Source organism: Electrona antarctica (genome assembly GCF_951216825.1).
Source record: "Electrona antarctica genome assembly, chromosome: 2".
Lineage (NCBI taxonomy): Eukaryota > Metazoa > Chordata > Actinopteri > Myctophiformes > Myctophidae > Electrona > Electrona antarctica.
In genome coordinates, this window is record NC_136807.1 from 34,736,491 (window position 1) to 34,761,490 (window position 25,000).

The following is a 25,000-nucleotide window of genomic DNA, read 5'->3' on the forward strand; positions in this document are numbered from 1 at the left end:
TAGCACCCGCTAGCCACCGGGCCAGTAGCACCCGCTAGCCACCGGGCCAGTAGCACCCGCTAGCCACCGGGCCAGTAGCACCCGCTAGCCACCGGGCCAATAGCACCCGCTAGCCACCAGGCCAGTAGCACCCACTAGCCACCGGGCCAGTAACACCCGCTAGCCACCGGGCCAATAGCACCCGCTAGCCACCGGGCCAGTAGCGGGCCAGTAGCACCCGCTAGCCACCGGGCCAGTAGCACCCGCTAGCCACCGGGCCAGTAGCACCCGCTAGCCACCGGGCCAGTAGCACCCGCTAGCCGCACCGGGCCAGTAGCACCCGCTAGCCACCGGGCCAGTAGCACCCGCTAGCCACCGGGCTGGAATTTAAACATTTTAGCGGGCAAGGCTTGACCTTTGGTGTGTAGGGCATATTTTGAGGGCATAAAGTTCAAAGTGCCACGGCAGGAAGGCCACCAAAGAAAACAAGGAGTTTAACCACTTGAACCCCAGCACCGATAGGGGTGGGGGGATCTACAAGCTCACAACACGTTGTGATTGGCTGTTTTTGGCGAACAGATTTGGTGTTGCAAAGTGCAGTTGCAACTCAGATCCGTTTTTTTCCTGTGAAGATATCCTGGCTCCAGACCCTGAATGTCTAGACAGGGTCTGGTGATGCTGTGAAAGGTGGAGTTTTCTCGATGGAAAATCGAACCGGCCCAATGGGGAGTGCGGATGAACCAGTATGAACCAATCGCCAAAAAGCCCCCCCTGCACTGAGAGGCATTTCAGACTGAATAATGGAGTGAAAGCGAAATGAATATTCAGGCTGAGCATCAGGCTACTCTGAAGTTTTTGGAGTGGACCATGAATTGGCAAATGTACACAAGCCCTGACCTGTCTGTCTCCGGATATGAAACTCCCATCATTCAAATGGACATCAGTCCCAAGATAGCTCTGTTGCAGATGCCAAACCGCCCTTATGCATTTATATCATGGATCCTGGCTCCATCCTAGCAAGCAGATGGGTCACAGAGGCATGGAAGCTGAACTATAAGCACCCAGCCAGCCAGACACCGGGGGACAGACCGGGACTGTGCTAGCGTACTCGCAACCAGCATGTCAGCAGCGCTCTATACCTGCCAACTGGACACGGACACCTTTGGAACACAGAGAAGCCTGCGGGGGTTGTGAGCTTGTAATGGACAGCCGACGTCGTGTGGAAGCCGGGATCTAAAGACTTTTTTTTTTCTTTCTTTTCTTTTTTGGAAGCCTTGAAGGTATGACACCCCGACCACATGCATGCAGGACCCGAACTGTGAAGAATGCCAAATATATCAGACACCAGTGCTCAGAAGAGAGACCGCAACCCCACTTTGGAAGTGTCTAATCCATCACCACCACATCTATAGGCACTAACGCGTCCGCCTCCCCAGCCTGCAGCCATATTGGCACACTGACAGCTGCTATGACTTTTTCTATCTACCTTAAGATAGGCTGTTTCTCAACCAGTGGTCCACGGACAGGTGGTTCATGGCATGAATAGAGGTGGTCCAAAAATATATATGGTAAAGATATTGTAGGCCTACATAAATGTATAAACTATTGTTTGTTCATACACTAATGCCTTCAAATTTAAGAAACATTTTGAACTATTAGGCCTAGTGTGTGGGTTCAAATGTATTCATAGGATAAAGAATTTCCCTCTGTATTATAGGCACAAAGTACAGATATAGTAAACAACGGTGTGGCTCAGCACACCGTTTTAGAACCACGTACTGGGGAAGTGCTTCTCAAAGGATGTAGGCCTGCATGGCTGTTTTAGGCCAAATTAGGCCAATATTGATCTACGTATTAGACTCCCACCTGAAAAGAGTTAGAGCCAAGGACTCACCAGAGGCAAAAAAAAGTGTTTGTGGCTTCTGATTGGTCTGTGGTGCGGTTGGGGGTAAAAACTGCAGTTGGAGTGGCGCTGGCTGATGACGTATCCGCAACAACGTGGCTATGTGACATTGTAAAAGGTCTGCTGCCTGCTGGCCAGACTGAGTAGCAAAGTGACAATACAAACCCACAGAACGCAGCGAATCAGGCTGGAACGCAGGCTAGATGTAGAGTACAAACTCATAGCACTGCACAAAGTGCTATTTTTGAATAGTCAAGGTATACAATAATAAAAAGTGGTTAAAATGATTGTGAAGCTATATTACTAATTGTGCTGAGGACCCACTGGTACGGGGGGTACCAGGGGGGTACACACACACACACACACACACACACACACACACACACACACACACACACACACACACACACACACACACACACACACACACACACACACACACACACACACACACACACACACACGGTACCCTACCCACCCACCCAGACCGCTGTCATTGTGGCACCATGCCAGCAGCGGTGACTTTTCCCCCACAACAAGTGCCAAGTTAATCTGGAAGTGGAACCACATAATGGCAACAGAGGCGCAGCAGCGTGTGACCTCAGTGTTTGGCAGCCAGCCACAAAACAGCCAGTCCTAAAGCCTTCGTCTCGCGACGGTGTCGCACGACGGAAAATAGCAGATAAAAAGAGCTCTCACGTGGTGAGATTGTAGGTTGGCTATTTTCGTTGTGCGACGCCGAGTATGAATCTGGCCTATAGGGATGAAGATTGATCAAAGCGACCACAACAAAGCGTCTATGGATGTGGATTCAGGAGCCTAAAGGCAAAATAACCCCCGATGTGAATGTATCCTGTTACAAGTACTGTACACTATCCCAACACTAATTTGAAACATGCATTTCAAATAATAATAATAACCAGTAAGACGCCCTGAGGGTGACAGCAGACACCTGGGCGAGCGCTTTGGATGGGGGGTCAGATCAACATATGGAATGAATTCTGTACTGGCCATATATGGAGCGTGTCTTGAGTGTACAGGGTTTGATGAGGTCAGATCAACATCTCCCTTGCTTCTTTCCTTTTTTCCTTCCTTCCTTCTTTATCTGCCTCATCTCTTGTGTAAAATGCTCATAAATGTATCCATTTGTGACTCTTGAGAGTGTAACCAAACTGAACTTTACGGGTCCATGCGGTTACATTAGTTCACTCTGAAGACTTAGGCCTTGGTTCACTGTGGGTTACATACAGTATATGTCCTAACCACATCACATCCCATAATGTTACAGCATGCTGGGGTTATTCCCTGCACGTTAACATTAGACACACGCCACTGCAGCGTCGCCACCTCACTGTGGTCGCCGTGGTAACACTTACTGTAGCACATGACCTGTGGGTTTAAGCCTGGGAGCTGCTTCAAACTGGGAACGTTGTTAATGTGGTTGGAACGCCGGCGTGGGAATATCACTGAGATGTGTTCAGTGAAACTGCATGGGGAGGCGATCGGGTGGCACCACCGCAGAGGCATGGGGGTTCCAATCCATCCTGGTGCACCCGGCTTTGTCGAACGTCTATACGAACACAATTGGCCCTCGGTCGGGGGAGGGAAGCCGGCCAGGGAGGGTATTTGTTAGCTTACGTACACCTTTGGGCTGGGGCCGAGTGTTGGGTGGGAGTATAGGATGAGGCTCTACGTCCTCCCGGTGGGGGCTCCTCACTGGCAGGTGAGTCAAGTAGGATACAACAGCAGTGACAACACACACGTGTGTGTGGGGAGGAATTACTTGGCATAACAACTACATTGGGGAGAAAGGGCGGTAAAGAAAAGCACAAACACGAAAAAAAGAAACTGCATGGGAATATGGGAGACACGCAAATGGATTAGCTCTCCCAACAGGTTAGTTGTCTAAAATAAGTATTTTTTATAATGAAATAAATCTAACACTACCACAAGTATCCTGTATAAAAAATGTTACATACAATTATAATCCTATTATTGGATTGTAATTTGTAATGCCTTAATGTCGTCATCATTTTAATGTTGCAACTGATTTTAAATTATTTTGTTGTGCATAGTTTGAATGCATTGTGTGGGAGATTGTTAGGTTTAATGAGGTCAGTGTGAGGAGGGGGTGGGAGTCCATACTCCTTATCTAAGAATGGAATGCTCTTGCCTTTGAACAGGTCCTGCAAAGAGATTATTACTGCTCATAATAATATATTACCTAAACTTATCTGATGCTGGGCATCAATAGAACTAGGCCTTTTAACTCCATGACAAGCCTCTAAGCTCTTGAACTGGACTACTGGTGTTTAGTTATTTATGGGTCTATTTATGGGCAGTGCACCAACTTGTGCAGCTACCGTATATAGGCTTATGAACTGGACTAATAGTTTTAATTATAATATTTGCAATAACAAAGGATTAGTAGATCCCTGTATCACCTTTGTAATGATTTGTATGCTTATTCATAACATATATATTTTTTACATCTCTCAGTTTTAAGCTGTGCCCCCACTTTCTGTGCTGTGTTTTTAATGCTTGTACGAGTTATGGGATATCTGAATTTCCCTTCTGGGATTAATAAAGTATCTGATCTATCTATCTATCTTGAGTGTACGACACGTATGTACTTAGTTACCTTCCACCACTGCAACTGGGAATAAACTATTAACGCTCAAGCAAACAAGGGAGCCTTAAGTAGAGTTAATTGGTTCAAAAGGTCAGGAAAACTGGGAATAGGACATTTCAGGTGGGAATAACATTTCCATGGAAGCGACCGGTCCCGGGCTCGGGAAATGGTAATGTGTTTAGAAAAAGGAATGGTGCTTAGGGCCTCATGTTTTCCCATTGGGAATACTGCTAAGACATGCATGGATAAAACCCAAAGTAATCCATATTTGCCAAGTTAATGGGTTAATGGGCAGGGGAATACCAGACGTGCACATGACTGGGAATAAGGTTAGTGGAGTAGACTGTTAACGGACTATGATGAATTATCGTATCTTGGAGTTGCATTGTGTGTGACCCGAGACCTAGTACCGCTCCGTTGAATATAAACATGTTCAACCTGATAGCCCTATATGGGCATAGTTATATAATTACATACAGTATGTTACAAATGTGCGATCTATAAGCTCATAGCCTGGGTAGGCCAGCTATTTCCGCTATTTACCACAAAATATATATAGGGCGTAAGGTTCATTTCAGTCTTTTTTAGAAAATAAAATGGAAGCAGCAATATGGCACGTTGTCCAACGCATATAAAGTTGACTGACATGAAAGTGGATGAAAGTCAAAAGTGGAAGTGGTGTGGAGCAGAGAGGAACGGCAGCCTAGAGACCTATGGATAATTGATGTGGTCTCCGGCCAATACAAGATCCCAGAGGAAACACGACAGACAGCCATGCAGAATAACCAACTAGCTTCAGCTCTGAGCGCAACACCAGCCATGCTGGAATAGCCCTGGCCCCTAGCTGAGGTTCAACACAACCCCCTCCTTTCAACCTCTCTCTCTCTGTGTGTGTGTGTGTCTGTCTCTCTCTCTCTCTCTCTCTCTCTCTCTCTCTCTCTCTCTCTCTCTCTCTCAGAGATACAGAGAAAGACAGGTAGTAACTGGAATACATGCTGCTGGGAAACATCGGCACATGGAGTGAACTGACAGCTCCTACTCCACAGAAATCTAAGCAACGGACTTCGCCTCCAACGGCCCTGGTGGCCTAGCGCGCTGTTGAAGACAGGGTCAGTTCACAGGTGTGTAGACCTATACAGTATGAGTGTGTAGCGGTGCTTTGTGTGGGGAAAAGACAGCACTTCAGCACACCCTGAATCGATAAAGGTGTGATGTATTATTTACAAAAAGCCTAGTGAAAATGTTGTGTGTGTTTTTGCTAGGTGTTCCGAGACACACATGCAGCTCTCACTCATTTTTCTGAGTGCAAGTGCGTGCGTGCGTGCGTGCGTGCGTGCGTGCGTGCGTGCGTGCCGCTCAAATATGCGTGCGCGTCTTATTGGCTAAAGTCACAATGTTCGCTAAAGTTACACTTCTACCTGAGCGTATACCACTAACTATTTATTCAAGGAGTTGGTCTGCAGTGCACACTGTGGTCAATCGATACGGAGCGGGGTGCCTATAGCTGCGTTCTTCTGCATTCTGATTTTGATATCCAAAGGTCTACATTACAGTCGTTAAGGCGAACGCCAGCCTTACCGCTGCACAGCCTATGAGAAGCAAGAGGCACGCTCTAGTTAGTTTCCCTGAAAGTAAGTCCTTGAGTAAAAAAGCCTATAGGGAAAGAGAGAAAGAGAGGGAGAGAGGAAAAAGGGCAGTTTACACCAATAACTATGATAAAGATATATTTTTAAAAATCGCTCCGACTCAAGTGGACGGTAGGGTCCACACTACACCTTATCAAAGTTTAGCTTAGTCTAGTTACAGTGCTTGTCGCAAATGGCACAGGCACAGAAGGAGAGACATAGAGAGACAGACAGAAAAGAGAGAGGACAAGAAGACACGCTTTTGTGTATTTACAACTGCAATCCGAGTATCTCCAGCAGAAACACATCCTCTTGTCTTATTGTGTTCCACAGAAACAAATCACATCTCCTCCTTGTTAGCATTATTGACCACGGCCATTTTAACCTGCTCCCGCAGCGTCTCATCTCATCAAGATCACACGGGTCTGGTGTTGAACTGACTGTAGTTCAGTGGGCCCAGGGCCTGGCCTGGCCTGGCCTGGCCTGGCTCCACGCATTAAAAAAGAAAAGAAAATAACATCTTAGAATAGCAGCAGTCACCCAAAGGGCTGCCGGTCGCGTCGGATGAGCATCAATCTGGACGGTGAGGTTGTCAGCGCGCTCTGCCAGCGTGCTCTCTCTCGCTCTGCCAGTGGCCAGCTAGCTGGAGTTGTCTGTCTGTCTGCCTGCCTGCCTGCTGGCCAGACATCCTCGCTTAAAGGAAGGAAAGTGCTCACTGTCCTTGATTTTGAAAGTGAAGCTGACTTCACTTTCTTGACTTTTAATATAAAGTGACTTTATATTAAAGCAATTGGAACACAGGTTTATTTTTTCCCCATTTCTTAAAAAGTAATGGGTTTGGAGATACAAGGTTTCTGCCTGACAGCATTAATGAAAGCTCTGTGGCAACAGTGTGTTACTGTGCCAATTAAGCACGCTGGAAACTGTTATATGTGATTGCACATACAATGCACAAATGCATACACACGGCCGTGAAGTGAGCTTGAATACAGAGGCCAATGCGTCTGAAAAGTGTTTGTTTTCCTAGGGTGTATATCCAGGTCTAAGAGTCTCCGTTGCTGCGATATCCCTCACAACCTGCCCTTCCCTCTGGGGGATTGGAGCAGCGATGAGAGCGCTGTTCATGAGACAGATTTGCAGAGCTAGCAAAGAGCCTCCCCGCGACTCAGCCCACAATTTGTCAAAGCCACTTGAAATTCACAGAGAGCCATCGACCACTTTTAAAGTGAGCCAATGTGCACAGCGGTGACAGAACCTGGACTTGAATGGAGATTATGTCAAGAGAGATTACCTGAACATAAAAGTGCGACTTAAGTTATATATTACACTTGAGAAGGATATCTCACAGGTTCATGAGCTGCTAGTCGCCTACAGTGTCTATCTTTGCTTAGCAGTGACACACTCTCTCGCTCTCTCTCACCACCCCCCCCCCCCTCTCTCGCTCGCTCTCACCCCCCCCCCTCTCTCTCGCTCTCTTTCTCTCTCACTGATTTGCAGTTACATACACGTATACAGTTGTATCTCGTCAATTCAATTGTTAAATGTCATTTGCTAAACTAAAAACAAAGTGTACACCTAGAAGTATTAGGCCTAAAACTAAATCACACTTTAGAGGGTTAATAACTCAAATGGTTGCTGCGTCGCTGACTCATCACATATTTATTACGACTATACGTTAGCTCTACGAGCTGTCAACACCATCATCATTATCATCACCTTTATCACCATCTTCCTGTAGGCCTAAATAAAATAATAAAATACACTGCTGTTCTCCGATCAATGAGACACGCACACGCACAGGCGCGTGCACGCATGCAAGTGCGCGCGTATATTTTACAAGGTGCCGAGTTTCCGTAGCCAATCACAGCTTCTCTGTGTCAGGACTGCAGGAGGGAGCCTAACTAAATCGTCTCCTCTCTTTTCCCCTCATCTCCTCTCCTCTCTCTCTCTCTCCTGATGATAAGCACAACTTTCTTTTTCTTTTCTTTTTTCACAGAGGCAGAGGAGACAGAAGAGATGAGCAAAGGGGGTGGGGTCACAGTAAAGGGGGCGGGGTCACAGGAGTCCTCAGACAGTCTGGCTCATCCACAGTTCCACACCCAATGAGAGACCAGAGAAGCACCATTCAATTACTCCTAGTCACTGCTGAGAGACACTGCCACAGAGAGAGAGAGAGAGAGAGAGAGAGAGAGAGGCATACAGGCGATGAAATACTAATTAAATACTTGTGAAAAAAGAAAAAAGAAAATGTAAGGAGACAGAAAAAAAAAGAAATTTAAGGAGACAGAGAGGGAGTAACAGAGAGAGACACAGAGAGAGAGAGAGAGAGAGAGAGAGAGAGAGAGAGAGAGAGAGAGAGAGAGAGGGCTGCAGTTAAATCCTGATATTTTAAATGAAACTGACCGGCCTAAATTCCCCACCTGTTCATTTAGATGACAAGACAGACGAGAGACACCACAAGAGGGAGATGGGGGGAGAGAGAGAGAGAAACAGATAGACACCTCAGCTCCTGCCAAGCAGAGAGAGTGAGAGAAAGAGAGAAGATACTCGCTGTAATACTGAAAAGATATGCAAAGATGAAGCACAAGTGTCAAAATGGCGACATCAAAATACATGAAATGGCTGAAAGGATGCCACGGTTTGGGGATTGTAACACGGCTATGCTAAAGTTACACCTCATCGAACGCATTCTTGCACACGTCGTACAACGTTGACGAGTTGGGCGACATCTGACCAAGCATCTGCCACTTCGCGTGTCGATGAGAACGACACGATTTAAGCTGAATCGGCAGAAGCAGACATGGCACCGGAGAGCCTGTCGCGTCCAACGTCCAATGTGACAGTAGATTTTGTATAAATCAGGCGTTACCGTGGCAAGATACCAACGTCACTGCCTGTGTATTTTAATATGAACAACACATATCTCATTACAACCACAAACAGCAGCTTAACTTCTTGTTCTTCTGTCTCTGTTCCGTTCAGTGTTGTCGTTTTTAACAAGCTGCTCGGCCGCACACACCTGGATAGTACACACAACAACACACTGACTCGGGAGTCTGGACTATGCACTTTTCAGTGTGGGTCGTAGCCAGGTCCCAACTAGTGTTACCGCCGAGTCGCCGACCCCCGGGTCGGGGGCATAAGTTAGTCCGACGTATCAATAGTCCGACAGACGTGGCCGGATAACACACAACCGTAGCTCCGACATATGTGGCCAGTTAAGGGTTAGGTTAGGATTTTGGGTACGGTGTCGGACTATTGTGTGTTGCACTGGTAGGACGTCGGACCAAAGCTATGCACCCCTCCCGGGTCACATCACTCATCGCTGTATAGGCCAGACAAAGCTTGTCTTTATGTGGAATTTGCAGCATGCATACTGTATGCATTTGGAAAGTGGCAATTAATGTCAGTCTTACCAGCTACAGTAGGCTTTGTGTGTTCTGTATTGACACATTATTGTGGTGGCTATAGCTGCAGCGACAATGACAATTATAATCTGTAATGTGCACAGTATAGCCAGCAGTAAGAGAATAGGCTCTGCCTCCCTTAGCCCACATGGCCACCCGCCTCCAGCTGGCCCTCAGGGTTCCTTGAGGGGGTCCCAAAAGGACCCGTAAAGGCCTCTAACTGCAGAGTTACAGACCGCTATGGTCCATTTGGGACCCATCAAGGTCTCATGAGAGTTAAGGTCGTCCTTGCCCTTAAAATGACATATGTGTCAATTTAATGTTGGCTATTCAAAAATGTGCAAGCTCTCAGTGCTTCACTTTGTGCCGCGCTGAGAGCTTGTACATCTGCTATTTTTGAACTTTTTTTTTAAATCATGAAAGTACTACTGATTTAGAAGGCATTTGTAGAATCGGCCTCAGGTCTTAATGGCGCTTACAACTAAGCTAAGCAACAACTGTGTGTTGGGAAAGGAGGGTGTTTCAGTGGTGTGTGTGTGTGTGTGTGTGTGTCCCACCCACATCTCTCCACAGGTGTTCACACACACTGGGACTTCTGCTCTGATTGAACACATCACACAATCACCCTAATGAGCAGCAGCAGCAGCACGGATTTGATTGGCAAATGGGAGATACGAGTTGTGTGTGCGTGTGTGTGTGTGTGTGTGTGTGTGTGTGTGTGTGTGTGTGTGTGTGTGTGTGTGTGTGTGTGTGTGTGTGTGTGTGTGTGTGTGTGTGTGTGTGTGTGTGTGTGTGTGTGTGTGTGTGTGTGTGCGTGCGTGCGTTTATCTGGAGAACGATGTGACTGATTAGTACACACAGACACAGATAAAATGCATTAAAACTCAGTGTTATCGCGTTGGCTTGTCTGTTCTCATTAGAACAAAAAGACTAAACCCCCCAAAACTTTGCCGTTGTGAGTTTCTGCATTGCGATTGGATGGTATCAGTCTGACAGAAGTACAAAGAGAGAGAAAATAAATCTTTTCAAACCAATTACGCAGCACCGTTCACACAAAAAGATTTAGAATGAGCTCAGTTCAGTCTTAAGACCACTTGAAACATGTTCCCCAAAACTGTGGTTTCCAAATTCAAGGTCTGGACAGTCCCCAACAATGTGACAAGCAGACAAGAGAACACTTACAGTTTCCATAGCAACAATACTTCCTATACTGCCCTCCAACACCTGACAGTACAGCACAATAGCCTTTCCTCCTGTATCTATTTAGCTATAATATATTGCATATATTCAGCTTTATTGTATAGGCAAGTTGGACAACTAACTAGCAATTCCAGCACGGTCCCTCAGGCCTACGGGATATAAACAGTCAATGGTCCCGTCCCTCCAGGGTATGCGAACGAAAATGAAAATGCGTGCGTGAAAACAGAGAGACTGTATTTCCCCGATAAGATCAATGTGTTTTGTCTTGTTGCATTGTTTTCTTAAACGCTACATGGATTCAACGTGTGGTGATGCCACCTGGGGCCTCAGTGATCCGACTTTGGAAAGTAATCCCAACGAGGTAAGTGGAACGTAACAGATGCCAGAGTGGCTGACAGCCACCTAAACACAAGACACAGCCACACATAATGTACATGCGCACACGTGCACATATACACCACCATACACACACACACACACACACACACTGTAATCAGTTCTTCTGTAATCTAAATAGCACATAGTACTTGAGTTGGGAAATTGAGATGTCGACATGGTTCCACACATCTGGAAATGTTGCAGCCAAAATGTACAGAGATGTTCTATATTTCTTTCACACACGTACATATGCACGCATAAACGCACGAGCATGCGCACGTACACACACACACACACACACACACACACACACACACACACACACACACACACACACACACACACACACACACACACACACACACACACACACACAAAATATTGTGTCTCTCTCTCTCTCTCTCTCTCACCTTGGTGATCTTGGGGTTGGTACAGCGGCTGTTCCCGGCCGTGGCGTGCATCCAGCCGGCGGTGGCGTCTCCCTGCAGGGTGGCGTGGAGGAGGTGGGAGGAGGAGGAGGAGGGACCGCCCCCGCCGCTGCTGCACTCCTGGCGCAGGGAGCACTTCCTGTCCTGAACGCACCAGCCGCACTCGAAGAGCGGGTCCGCCTTCAGACACATCCCACAGCTGTCCCGCAGGGCCCGGCACTTATACAGGTGAGCTGTGGGGGAGGGGCAACACACATTGTTAAGAAGATTCCCCAAGTCTTTATTATTGTGTGATTTCTAGTATAGCTGGGTCATTATCACTCTGACATCTTTTGATGTGTGCTGGGTGATTGATTGCTTGTTAGTTGCACCTGGTGCAGTGCTTTGATGCTAAGTTGATTACTCAGTCCCTGCACCTTGTAGTAGAAAGGTTTGCTGGAGAGTCATTTTAGTTGCCTGTGCACAGAGAGAACAGCAGCTTTGAGTTGCAGCAACAGGATCACTTTAGCCAACGTGTGCGTCCCTTAGAAGTGAGTAATGTTGTTGTCTGTATTATTTTCATGTGTCCATGCAATTTCAATTCAATAGTAAGAATATGTTTATTGTATAAGTGAATAAGTGAATAAGTGAATTTATCTTTGACATTGCTGGTTTGTGTTACATGCGGTTAACATAATGTTATATTTTTCTGTCCTGTAATCACTTATACAGGTGAGCTGTGGGGGAGGGGCAACACTTATACAGGTGAGCTGTGGGGGAGGGGCAACACACATGGAATCACTTATACAGGTGAGCTGTGGGGGGAGGGGCAACACACATGGAATCACTTATACAGGTGAGCTGTGGGGGGAGGGGCAACACACATGGAATCACTTATACAGGTGAGCTGTGGGGGGAGGGGCAACACACATGGAATCACTTATACAGGTGAGCTGTGGGGGGAGGGGCAACACACATGGAATCACTTATACAGGTGAGCTGTGGGGGAGGGGCAACACACATGGAATCACTTATACAGGTGAGCTGTGGGGGAGGGGCAACACACATGGAATCACTTATACAGGTGAGCTGTGGGGGAGGGGCAACACACATGGAATCACTTATACAGGTGAGCTGTGGGGGGAGGGGCAACACACATGGAATCACTTATACAGGTGAGCTGTGGGGGAGGGGCAACACACATGGAATCACTTATACAGGTGAGCTGTGGGGGAGGGGCAACACACATGGAATCACTTATACAGGTGAGCTGTGGGGGAGGGGCAACACACATGGAATCACTTATACAGGTGAGCTGTGGGGGAGGGGCAACACACATGGAATCAGCATGACGTAGCTTAGATGTCCGTAGAGCGGAGCACTTTTAACTTAACCCGTTCAAATGTCTTCTAAAATCAGTAGTTCTCACACTTTAAAGATTTTTGAGGGGCACGATGATAAGAGCGCCCCTCACTTCACACAGGTGTGATTTTTCTAAAATATTCAAAAATAGCAGATGTATACTAAGGGTGGGACGATATGGGTACCTCACGATACGATATATATCGCGATAGTAGGCCCTCGATAACGATAATAACACGATATTCGATATATTGCGATATTTGCGATATATTGTATGACATTTCATCAACGATATATCACAATATCTGTAACTACAAAATACTTGGAACTGAAAAAAATGCTATTTCCGTGCTCGGACACAGGGAGGGACACACACATAGCTGTCTATAGGAGTGGTTGCACCACTCAAACACTAAATGAATACTCAAAAACTCCCCCTTTGACTCATACCCTCATCATAATACCTCACAAACACTACCAACTGACCATTATCACTGGTATCATTATAATACCTCACAAACACCACCAACTGACCATTATCACTGGTATCATTATAATACCTCACAAACACCACCAACTGACCATTATCACTGGTGTCAGTGGACTTGTCCACTGCTGGGGAAATGCATTCTGCATTTTGTATTCCCACAAAGCTGTTTGGACAAATCACCATCCAGTAATTCAGTACTTCTGGTTGCTGTGGAATGTGAGAGTGGGATTTGCTTTATTTTAGCTGTCATTTCCTCCTTTTCTAAACATGTTGTTCATCACTTCATTATGAACAAGATTATTTTATTTCAAATTAAAAAAGAAAAGAAAAAAAAACTTTTTTTCGATATCGATATCTTAATAATCGATATCGATTATTTATCGCGGGATGACGTATCGATATATATCGCAATATCGATATTTCAGCACATAAATTACAAAAACTCACACCTGTGTGAAGTGAGGGGCGCTCTTATCATCATACGTACATCATCTCATTACGGCCAATCATCATGTCTTCAATGTTTGTGTTTGCACAAACTCTCAAAGCTGGACATAGGAGGGGCTAGCGCCCCTCAAAAATATCGAAGGCTTGTACCCTGAATTGCATTAACTGCAGTTGCCTGCAGGGATCTATACTAGGCCCCCGTCCTTTTTTCCCTCTACACCAAAAATAACTACTGTACTATCTATTGTACAAGTAAATAACTACTGTACTATCTATTGTACAAGTAAATAACTACTGTACTATCTATTGTACAAGTAAATAACTACTGTACTATCTATTGTACAAGTACATAACTACTGTACTATCTATTGTACAAGTAAATAACTACTGTACTATCTATTGTACAAGTACATAACTACTGTACTATCTATTGTACAAGCGTCTGATGAATGCCAAAATGACAAAATGATTAGGACAACCCACTGGTTTAAGTAGTACTGCCTGAAGCTCTGCCTGAAGCATGTGTGGCTACATACTGTATGCCATCTTAAATTAGCACTGCTAGCTCTCTCTCAGGCAGGAGAACCGCCAGTTCAAATCCAGGGTAGGACAGAAAACTTGAAAAGATTGCAGCTGAGGATTTTACTGTGTGGTGAAAGGCGAGGTGACCACATCTTCTACGCACGCACGCACGCACGCACGCACGCACGCACCACAAAGTCATTAAAAGTAACAAAAACAACACCTAAGTAGAGGGATTTGTAGAGAAGGAGGAGGAGGGGAGAGGGGTGAGATGAAAGAAGGGCAGAGAGTAAATCCGAGGTTGCACTTGTTAGCGAATTAGTGAAACACAATTGTTATCTGTAATTAATTGAAACTGGAGAGATGGCATGTCCCTCCAAGGGCGAGAGACAGAGAGAGAGAGAGAGAGAGAGAGAGAGACAGAGAGAGAGACAGAGAGGGAGAGAGAGAGAGAGAGAGAGAGAGATATGGAGAAACAGGTTGACAAAAAGGCAAGCAAGGAAATTAATGAGCAAGAGCAAAAATAATCTTCTCTGCTTTCGTCTCCTTTGCTCCTCTCCTCTCCTCTCCTCTCCTCTCTATCCCTCTCCTCTCTTCTCCTCTCCTCTCCTCTCCTCTCCTCTCCTCTCCTCTCCTCTCTATCCTTCTGCTCTCCTCTCCTCTCTTCTCTATCCTTCCGCTCTCCTCTCCTCTCTTCTCTATCCTTCTCCTCCCCTCTCCTCTCCTCTCCTGTCTGTCCTTCTGCTCTCCTCTCCTCTCTATCCTTCTGCTCTCCTCTCCTCTCTATCCTTCTGCTCTCCTCTCCTCTCTTCTCTATCCTTCTCCTCCCCTCTCCTCTCCTCTCCTCTCTGTCCTTCTGCTCTCCTCTCCTCTCTATCCTTCTGCTCTCCTCTCCTCTCTATCCTTCTGCTCTCCTCTCCTCTCTATCCTTCTGCTCTCCTCTCCTCTCCTCTCTGTCCTTCTCCTCTCCTCTCCTCTCTGTCCTTCTGCTCTCCTCTCTTCTCTATCCTTCTCCTCCCCTCTCCTCTCCTCTCCTCTCTATCCTTCTGCTCTCCTCTCCTCTCTTCTCTATCCTTCTCCTCTCCTCTCTGGCAGACTTCAAAAGGCTGTGTGGTGGCGTGCATCCGTCTGCCGGGGTGGCCTCTCTGGGCTAATCTGATTAGCCACAGCTGAGCTTAAAAGTAGTGCCGCTCTAATTAATGTGAGCCAGATGAATGATTTAATTACATTAACAGTCCAACTTTACACCAGGGTACCGGCAGGCCACCATGACCCGTTCCCTCACTGAGATGCGACAGACAGACAGACAGACAGACAGACAGACAGACAGACAGACAGACAGACAGACAGACAGACAGAGGCGAAAACATAACTTCCGGCCAATTAACGCGTATAATTTGTCCTGCGTATAGCAGCTGTTGTAACAACCATGTGGCCCTGTGGTCTGTATTAATACCAGGACAATGTGTAATGAACCTGTGTGTGTGTGTGTTTCTCTTTCCAAATTAAGTTCACTTTCAAAACCCGTGTACTTTGGCCAAAGTTTTCTTGGCTGCTTGGAACAGACAGAGCCCACACAGAGCCAGAGTGAAAAGTCATTCCACTTCTGAATGGCTTCCATTGGCAGCAAAATGAAATGTGAAGGCCCGTCTTTATAAATCACCTACATGCTGCACATACAAAAGCACACAGCCATGTTATCATGGGGGAATTCAACTGGTGATGCTTCATTTACTACGCTGTCGTTTGCCGGAAGTATAGCAGATCTCTGAGCTCACAACGCGTGGCACCGCGACACGTTTGTGAGCTTATACATCGGCTATTTTCGGCAAGCAACACCGTCGTATGGCAAAATATAAATCCGGCTTGACTTGATTAGATTAACATATCGACTGACTGCGTGAGTGATGGACAGGCTGGCTCGCTGACTGCCTAAAATTATATCGTAAAAGATGGGGAGTATAATAGAGTGCACGTCGAAGTAGGATATGCACATGTATATATGCCAAGTACACTTCCATATGTACAACTGCCATAGTGAAGACAAGACTTGGCCTATATATATATAGTAGCTTGATGTATAAATTATGTTAGCCTGATTTCTGAACAGGTCGCTTGTTTCTGTAAGCCTGATTCCCTTCCAGCTTATCCTATACAGCAGTGGTTCCCAAACCTTTTCACGTCAAGGACCCCCAAATTGACACTAATTAGCCCGTGGACCCCCATTTGAAGAGATATGCCAGGGACCCCCATTTGAAGAGATATGCCAGGGACCCCCATTTGAAGAGATATGCCAGGGACCCCCATTTGAAGAGATATGCCAGGGACCCCCATTTGAAGAGATATGCCAGGGACCCCCATTTGAAGAGATATGCCAGGGACCCCCATTAGAGAAGAGGTTTTACGGCTCTAGCAGTGATTCTCAATAGAGATGTCCCGATACTGTATCGGTATCGGGAAAAGTATCGGATCGGCCCTTATTTGTCATATCGGTTCATATCGGTATCGGCGAATATGCCAGTCTAACCACAGATCCCACACAGGGGTAATGGGTTGACACTATGGCAGGTAAATAAAATGTTGGGACATGTGGAGTTTGCTTTGGACTGGAGTTGCCCAAACTGCAAGTGTACATGAGTGAGGAGTCTGCTATAAACACAACACGAGATATAGCTATAAACACAACATGAGATCACGACACTGGTATCGGTATCGGCTAACACAGAAATTGAGGTATCGGGACATCCCTAATTCTCAACCCGTTTAATTTCACGGACCAACCATTTTGACCTGCATTAGGCTACGGACCTCCATTTAATGGCATTTCCATCTCTGGGATCCCCAATTTATATTGTAAAATCAATGTTAATTTAACTCTGTGGGTGTACAAATGGAACCAAGTGGAACCCATTTGTACACTCTCAGAGTTACAGACCCATAAGGGTCCATTTGGTTCCAAACTATCATGGGGGACCCCCCTGGAACTCCCTCAAGGACCCCTGGGGGTCCCCGGGAACCACTGCCACACAGTATGTTGTAGAAGCTGTCTGTCTGGAGGAATAAAACATGATACCTATACTGTATGTTGTCCTGCCATGTGGGTCCTGCATCATAATCCATGACAGAAGTGCTGAATATTTCAAGCGAGGAGATTGCTAGTAAACCTGTCATGGACAAGTTTTAGGTGGCCATTATTGAAAATGATCGTTCTGATCACAGCTTTAAAAAAAAAGTGAATAAATAAATGCTTAGTATGAGGTTCATCCAAGGCAAGAGGTTTGGTTTATGATACCGATAATCTAACATTTAATGAGAGACAAATGGAAATGGATATAATATCGCTGACAAGCCTGACACAGTAGAAAGACTTGCATGAATTATATATATTTATAGTTACTATCTGATGTACTTTAAGACTACACATTAGATGCATTACAAATTAAGACAGCAGACTGCATTAGAAAAAATGTCCATTCAGACAGTAGGCTATACACACGTGTGCTTAAAGGAGAGACTATAGTGGAATAGTGAGTATGCAATTAAGGAGTAGAGGTGGCGCTGTGCAGGTTAAGGATTTGGGGTCAACTCTCCAAAAATAATGGGGAGTGTGGAAGAGAGGTGAAGAGAAGAGTTCAGGCAGGGTGGAACAGACAGAGGAAGTCATTTGCAACAGAAGAGTAGCAGCAAGAATGAGAGGGAAAGATGCATTATGAGCAGCCTGTATGAGGCCTGGAAATGAACAGTGGCACTGACATAAAGACAGGAGGGTGGAGCTGGAGGTGGATAAAGCAAGCGAGGCATGGTTGAGATGGTTTGGAAAGGAGAGACGAGGGGGTACATTGGGAGAAGAGGAAGGCCAAAGAGGATTGTTTGGGTGAGAGACGACATGCAGGTGGCAGGAAGCCACAGAGGAAGAACCAGATGGAAACCGATGATCCGATGTGATGGGAAATGAGTCAAAAGAAGATGACTATATGCGTTAGACAGTAGACTGTACATTAGACCAGTGGTTCCCAAACCTTTTCATGTCAAGGACCTCCAAAATAATACTAATTAGCCCGCGGACCCCCATTTGAAAATATATGCCAAGGACCCCCATAAGAGAAGATCTTTGCGGCTCTAGCAGTGATTTTCAACACTTTTCATTTCAAGGGCCCCTGGTTTCACCTGAATTAGGCTACGGACCCCCATTTAATAGCATTTCTATCTCTGGGACCCCAATGAATATTGTTAATTTAACTCTGACAGTGTACAAATGGAACCAAATGGACCCATTTGTACACTCTCAATGTTACAGACCCATAAGGGTCCATTTGGTTCCTAACTATCATTTAGCTGGGGACCCTCTGGAACACGAACACCCTCAAGGACCCCTGGGTGTCCCCGGACCGCACTTTGGGAACCACTGCATTAGACACCACTGCTTGATACTGTGCCAACAACTATAAACAACATTGTTGTGGAAAAACAAGGAATCATGTTAGTATCGTGAGCCAAAGGATGTACAGTGCTCATACTATGCTGTTGTAATGTGATTTCATAGTCCGAGGATTACATTAGGGAATACTATCTATGGCTGCTGAGGTCAGAGCACTTAATCCACAGCGGTGTAATGTACTCGCTGTCAGATAATGTAGCCTTACAACACCTCAGTCTAATGAAAAGTACAGCAACACAGGAAGACCAAATTGGGTCACAGCTGATAAGCGCCATGCACGCACACACACACACACACACACACACACACACACACACACACACACACACACACACACACACACACACACACACACACACACACACACACACACACACACACACACACACACACACGTACAGTACACTACACACACACACACACACTCGTGTACACGCACACACTCAGGCAATGTGCAAAATGAACTGCAAGTATTAGCAAAATGAGGTCAGACTAACGAAAGACGGTATTAGATTGTGTGTGTGTGTGTGTGTGTGTGTGTGTGTGTGTGTGTGTGTGTGTGTGTGTGTGTGTGTGTGTGTGTCCATTTGTGTACTCGCTACACAGTAAAAAAAAAAAAAAAAGCGTTAATACATCCATTTGTAACTTTGAGTGTAGTGAGGTAAGCAAAAGGGTGCTTGAGGGTCTAATTGGTTATATTTGTATAATTTAATTCAGGGTTCCTCAGAGTGGGTGCAGCGACACCCTGGGGTGCCGCGACATTAGTCCAATACTTTTCACTAATACAATTCCTCCAGTTTAAGTGAGTAAATTGTAATCAGTTCTAACCAAAATGGATATTCTCTGAAGTGTTTCTCACAAAATATCATAATCACATATAGTGATTATGATACTCTGTACAGATTTGTGCGAGTTTCGGACAACTGTAAGTTTGTTTTGAAGAGAACACAAAATGGTATTTTGTTAGGCGCAAAATAACGTGGTATACTGTAAATGGTGCATTTACAGAGATTGTGCATTATACATTCACCCATTCACACACACACACACCGATGCCGGAGGAAACCATGCAAGGCACCACCCTGCACATCGGGAGCAATTAGGGGTTCAGTGTCTTGCTCAAGGACACTTCGACACTAACTCTGGGGGAGCCCGGGTTGGAACTGGGAACCTTGTGATTCCCACTCGGTCACTCTACCCCTAAGCCGCCTGTATATGGGTTACAGGAGAAAATGTACGAACTACGGTTCAAGTGTTATACAGACCAACAATAGAATGGGTCTGTTATAGTAGGCTACCACCATGAGGTTGATGTGAAGAATGTAGGGTTCTTTACTTCTTTCTTGGCCTAGTGGGAATGTGCGTGCAAGGTTTCACAGCTGTGTTCATGATTTGTGCAATTCTGTGAAAAATGACGAGTCCCGCAAATTGGAAGTCAATTGTAGCCAATGAGAATGAAATGAAATCTGACCGGTAGGACTTGCTCACAGGACAGAGATAATGTGTACTGCATGCTTTTTGGACAAAATCGGTAGGAGTAGCAGCAAAAAGTGTGTTTTGCAAAAATCGGAAAATGTTGGGGGTGGTGGTTCTCCCTTGCGTCCAGCGGTGACGAGATTAGCTGTTCACAGACTGAAATCATGATCCCTCGCTTTCGCACACATTCTGGCTCTGGTTGGGAATATAAATAAATAAATAACTACCAGCAAGGGTCAACCAGTTTGACCAAGTGTCCGACAGAGTGCCATTTATTTCCGACAGGATGTCCAAAATAGATCGGATGCGTCTGTGCTGCCTTGCTCGTTAGCATCCGTTTATCACAGACTCATCTCATGCCTGTCATACTGTCCCTTCATTTGTAGCGTGTCCTCTCGTCCCCCCCCTACACCTCCATCATCCCTCCATCATCCCTGCGTCCCTATACGTCACTCTCCCTGCTACTACTTTCATCCATCAACACCCCCACACCATTCTCTCCATCATACCATCCCTCTGTCCTTCCCTCCCTCTCTCTCTGTCTCTGTCTCTTTCTCTCTCTCGTCCCTCCAGCTGTGCCTGCTGCTGAGAGGGGGTCAAAGTCACAGCATACAAAGCTGATGAGGAAGAGAAGTATAATTTTCATAACTTGTAACTGGTGCTATATATATGCAAAGCTTCCTGCTATCAAAATAGTAAGCCTGAGCTCAGCAGTATTGCATGCAGTATTATATAACCACATGGACCCTAGACAGTATTACATACAGTATTAAATAACCACATGGACCCTAGCGTCCCTACTCTGCGGTGATTATAAGTGTACAGGCGCACAACGCAACCTTGTAGATCTATTTTTCAGTGAAGACATTTGGCATTGAGTGAAAGTGAAATGCATATAGTACCACTACCGAGCCCTGAGGAGCTTTGGGCTCCAAGGTCTAAATGGATTACCAAAAGCACACACATCCAAGAGGACATCCACAGTATGGACAGAAGAGGACATGTAGACAGGAAGAGACGTAAGGACAATAGAGGACATACAGACAGACAGGAGAGGACATGCAGACAGGAAAAGACGTAAGGACAATAGAGGACATACGGACAGACAGGAGAGGACATGCAGACAGTCAGGAGAGGACATACGGACAGAGAGAGGTGTCCTACGCCGGTACCTACCTTGGATGTCGAAGGGGTTGTCGATGACAAAGTGTCCGTTCCACAACACAGACAGGTCAACTGGTAGATCACTGATGTCACTGCCCTCATAGTCATACTGTCATCCAGAGAGAGAGAGAGAGAGAGAGAGAGAGAGAGAGAGAGAGAGAATGGATAATATGTCAAACAACATTCCATTCATATACATGATATTGAACATATTCTTGACAGGTAATCAATCATTTCACCCACCGTTGCCTAAAGGTCAGAGGAGCACACCTGTTGCCTGCTACGATTCTGTTGATTGTCATGTCTAACCACTTAAAGGAGTAGTTCACCCAAAACATACCTTATTTTCTATGAATTACACACCCCATGAAGCCTTGAATTCATGGATTTAGTTTTAGCCGCATTCCTAAGCCAGATCCTAAGCAGACATGTGACTTCAGTCATCCATGATGTAGCCTAATGATTCCATATTTGGGCATGGCTTTTCAGCCCAGTCTGACGACCATGACTTTATTATGTTATGAAATCAGAAACATTTAAATATCTCTATAAGTGTGGGAGTATGGTGGAGTCCATGTTCAGGCTCGATTATTAGTGCCTATACACTAATCATCATCCATGGCTGTGAATGCCCTTACATGGCCCCTGGGGTCATGCACGTTCGTGAATGCCCTTACATGGCCCCTGGGGTCATGCACGGTCATGAATGCCCTTACATGGCCCCTGGGGTCATGCACGGTCGTGAATGCCCTTACATGGCCCCTGGGGTCATGCACGGCATGGGGAGAGTAGTATGTCTTGCACTCCCTCCGTCTGTCCGTTGGCTTGATCGCAGACACACACTCCCCCTGGATGCCACAGCTGAACCTCTGCCCCAAACTTTACACAACACATCTTTTGACAGTTTTTATGGAGCCTTGTTCTTTCCCTGATGCTTTTCATCCAAATTAATTATTAAAAAATAAATGAAAAATGTAATAAAAAACACACGGTGACCTGGATAGCCCCTTGTTCTTACTATGCGTACTATGTCAACGTACGTATCTTCCTGGGGGAGGGGACCTTGTCTGGGCCCCATTCAACACAAAGTGATATGAACCAACTCTACTTCAGCAAGGTGGTTAAGTGAATAAAGTGAGTCGACCCTTCTTGCTTAACTCAAAGCAGGAAAACTATTGCTATTAATCTATGTACTGTATAACTATCGGAATGATGCACAGTGAGAGGCTTAATGACCTCAGGGGAGGTCAGGGGCTGTCACGCCAATGTCCGCTATGTCCGGCCAATAGCATTGTCCATAAGGTCTATTCACTTGCTCGATTCACTTAACCAACTGGGGTTACTGAAGTAACCTAGAGTTTCTTCCATAACTGTCCAGAGAAGAATCTATCCGGAGACCACAAGGGGAAGTGAATGTAACTTCCCATCTCCTTTGTGCATATCTTCTTCTTTTCCTTTCGTCTTTCCCCTCCAGGGGTTGCCACAGCGAATCATCTGCCTCCATCTCACCCTGTCCTCATGCCTCCTCTTCTCTCACACCAACTAACTTCATGTCCTCTTTCACTACATCCATACATCTTTGGTCTACCTCTAGGCCTCCTGCCTGGCAACCTCAACATCCTTCTACCGATATACTCACTATCCCTCCTCTGTACGTGTCCAAACCATCTCTGGCCTCTCTGGCTTTATCTCCCAAACATCTGACATGCACTGTCCCTCTGATGTACTCGTTTCTGATCCTATCCATCTCCCAGAGAGAACCTCAACATTTTAGTCTCTGCATATATTGTTTGTATTTGTTGATGACACGAACTGTATTATTGGGTAACATTGTTTTGCTATGTTAATGAATTGAACCCATAGGACCACAATGGAAACAAATCCCCAGGACATTTTTGTGTTATCCTTTTAACCTCAATATCTTACAACGTGCTGTTTACATTTCTGAATAATAAGGTATTCAATCAAAAAAAGAGAAATAGGAGAGAATATGCAAACAAGTGACATTGATTTTATGACAAGGTAATATATGGGAATGAAATTATGCATTATTCTGATTCAGGAATTCACTGTGTATTGCATACATTACTGTAACTAGAGTGCACAGTGTATGTATAGTGGTGGTTGGCTGCTATTCAATGTAAATAACCTATTTCATATCTGTAAGCCCGAACAAAATAACATATGGGGGAGAGGAGAGGAGAGGAGAGGAGAGCTTATTCATTTACACATGAGCTAAGTGGTAGGATGAGGTGTAAGGAAGCAACGCGATGCGAGGGAGGCTAAAGTGAAATTGGCATTTTCAATTTGCTCCCTGACATGTCGGATTTGGTGGTTTGTACATGCACGCCCAGTCACCCACGTGTGTGTGTGTGTGTGTGTGTGTGTGTGTGTGTGTGTGTGTGTGTGTGTGCACACTTCATCCCAACAGGGAAGTGGACTGGTACTGTAGGTGGAACACACACACACACACACACACACACACACACACACACACACACACACACACACACACACACACACACACACACACACACACACACACACACACACACACACACACACACACACACACACACACACACACACACACCAGCGCAAGGTCTTGGCAGTGATTGAATCCCAGATGGACAGAGCTCTCTCCAGTGTCATGCACGTGTCTGTGGAGGACGAGGTCTTTAACCACAACACCTCTGTGGACATCGCTGGACACAAACCCTGTCCTCTGTCCGTCCCACGGCCGCAGGACGTGTGACAACACACACGCATCCATGATGCATGAGGAAGTCCCACACGCTGTGACCACCAGCGTCTATTATAGTGTTGCCGTTGGGCAAATGCAGATAGCGGGCCACAACTGTACACACGCACCCACAGACAAAGGACACACACGCACGCACACACACACACACACACACACACACACACACACACACACACACACACACACACACACACACACACACACACACACACACACAAGACCCTACATTAAATGTATCCGTCTCCATTAGTCCGCCTGCGCCACCGCAGCCGCCGAAACACTGAACCCAGCCTGTTCTCCGCTCCCTCCCTGCCCACCCGGCCGGCCGTAAACGCCACCAACCTCTATTCATAGGTCACATGGTCCACACCGACCGCACGATGCCAACACAAACCACAGCGGGACAACAGCTGACCCGGTCCACCCCCAGGCTGGCCCAGTGACCCAGCCGGCCAGGCCAGGCCAGGGACAGTAACTGATCTGGAACACTGGTGATTTTGACAGGGGATTTTCATTTAGTTTTTGGCCAGCCGTGATGGCACCGTATAATGCCTGATTCTACACTTGGTTGCGCTCTGAAAATAGCCGATCTACAAGCTCACAACACGTCGCAGCGTAGCGCGTTGTGAGCTTGTAGATCTGCTGTTTTGCAACCAAACATAAAATGACTTTTCTTTTAGTTCTACTTGATTTCTTCTCCACAATCCCCCCCATAACATTTTAGTCTAGTTTAATCTAGTCATCATAGGCATAGCTTAGTTTTTATTCAGTTTTCATCAGGGTAGGTAAGGTAGTCAACGAAAAAA

At 46.0% G+C, this 25,000-nt stretch overlaps 1 protein-coding gene across 1 annotated transcript in view; it reads right to left on the bottom strand.

Annotated features, from left to right (window-relative positions):
• The window catches only part of LOC306917440 (plexin-A1-like), a 240,816-nt gene that overhangs the window by 133,804 nt on the left and 82,012 nt on the right, over nt 1–25,000 (bottom strand). The window contains exons 6-7 of the mRNA XM_079495664.1: nt 21,443–21,539; nt 11,535–11,785 (exon numbers count right to left, since the gene is read on the bottom strand). Of these exons, the coding sequence (XP_079351790.1) occupies nt 11,535–11,785; nt 21,443–21,539 (348 nt within the window). The remainder of the gene's footprint in view (nt 1–11,534; nt 11,786–21,442; nt 21,540–25,000) is intronic.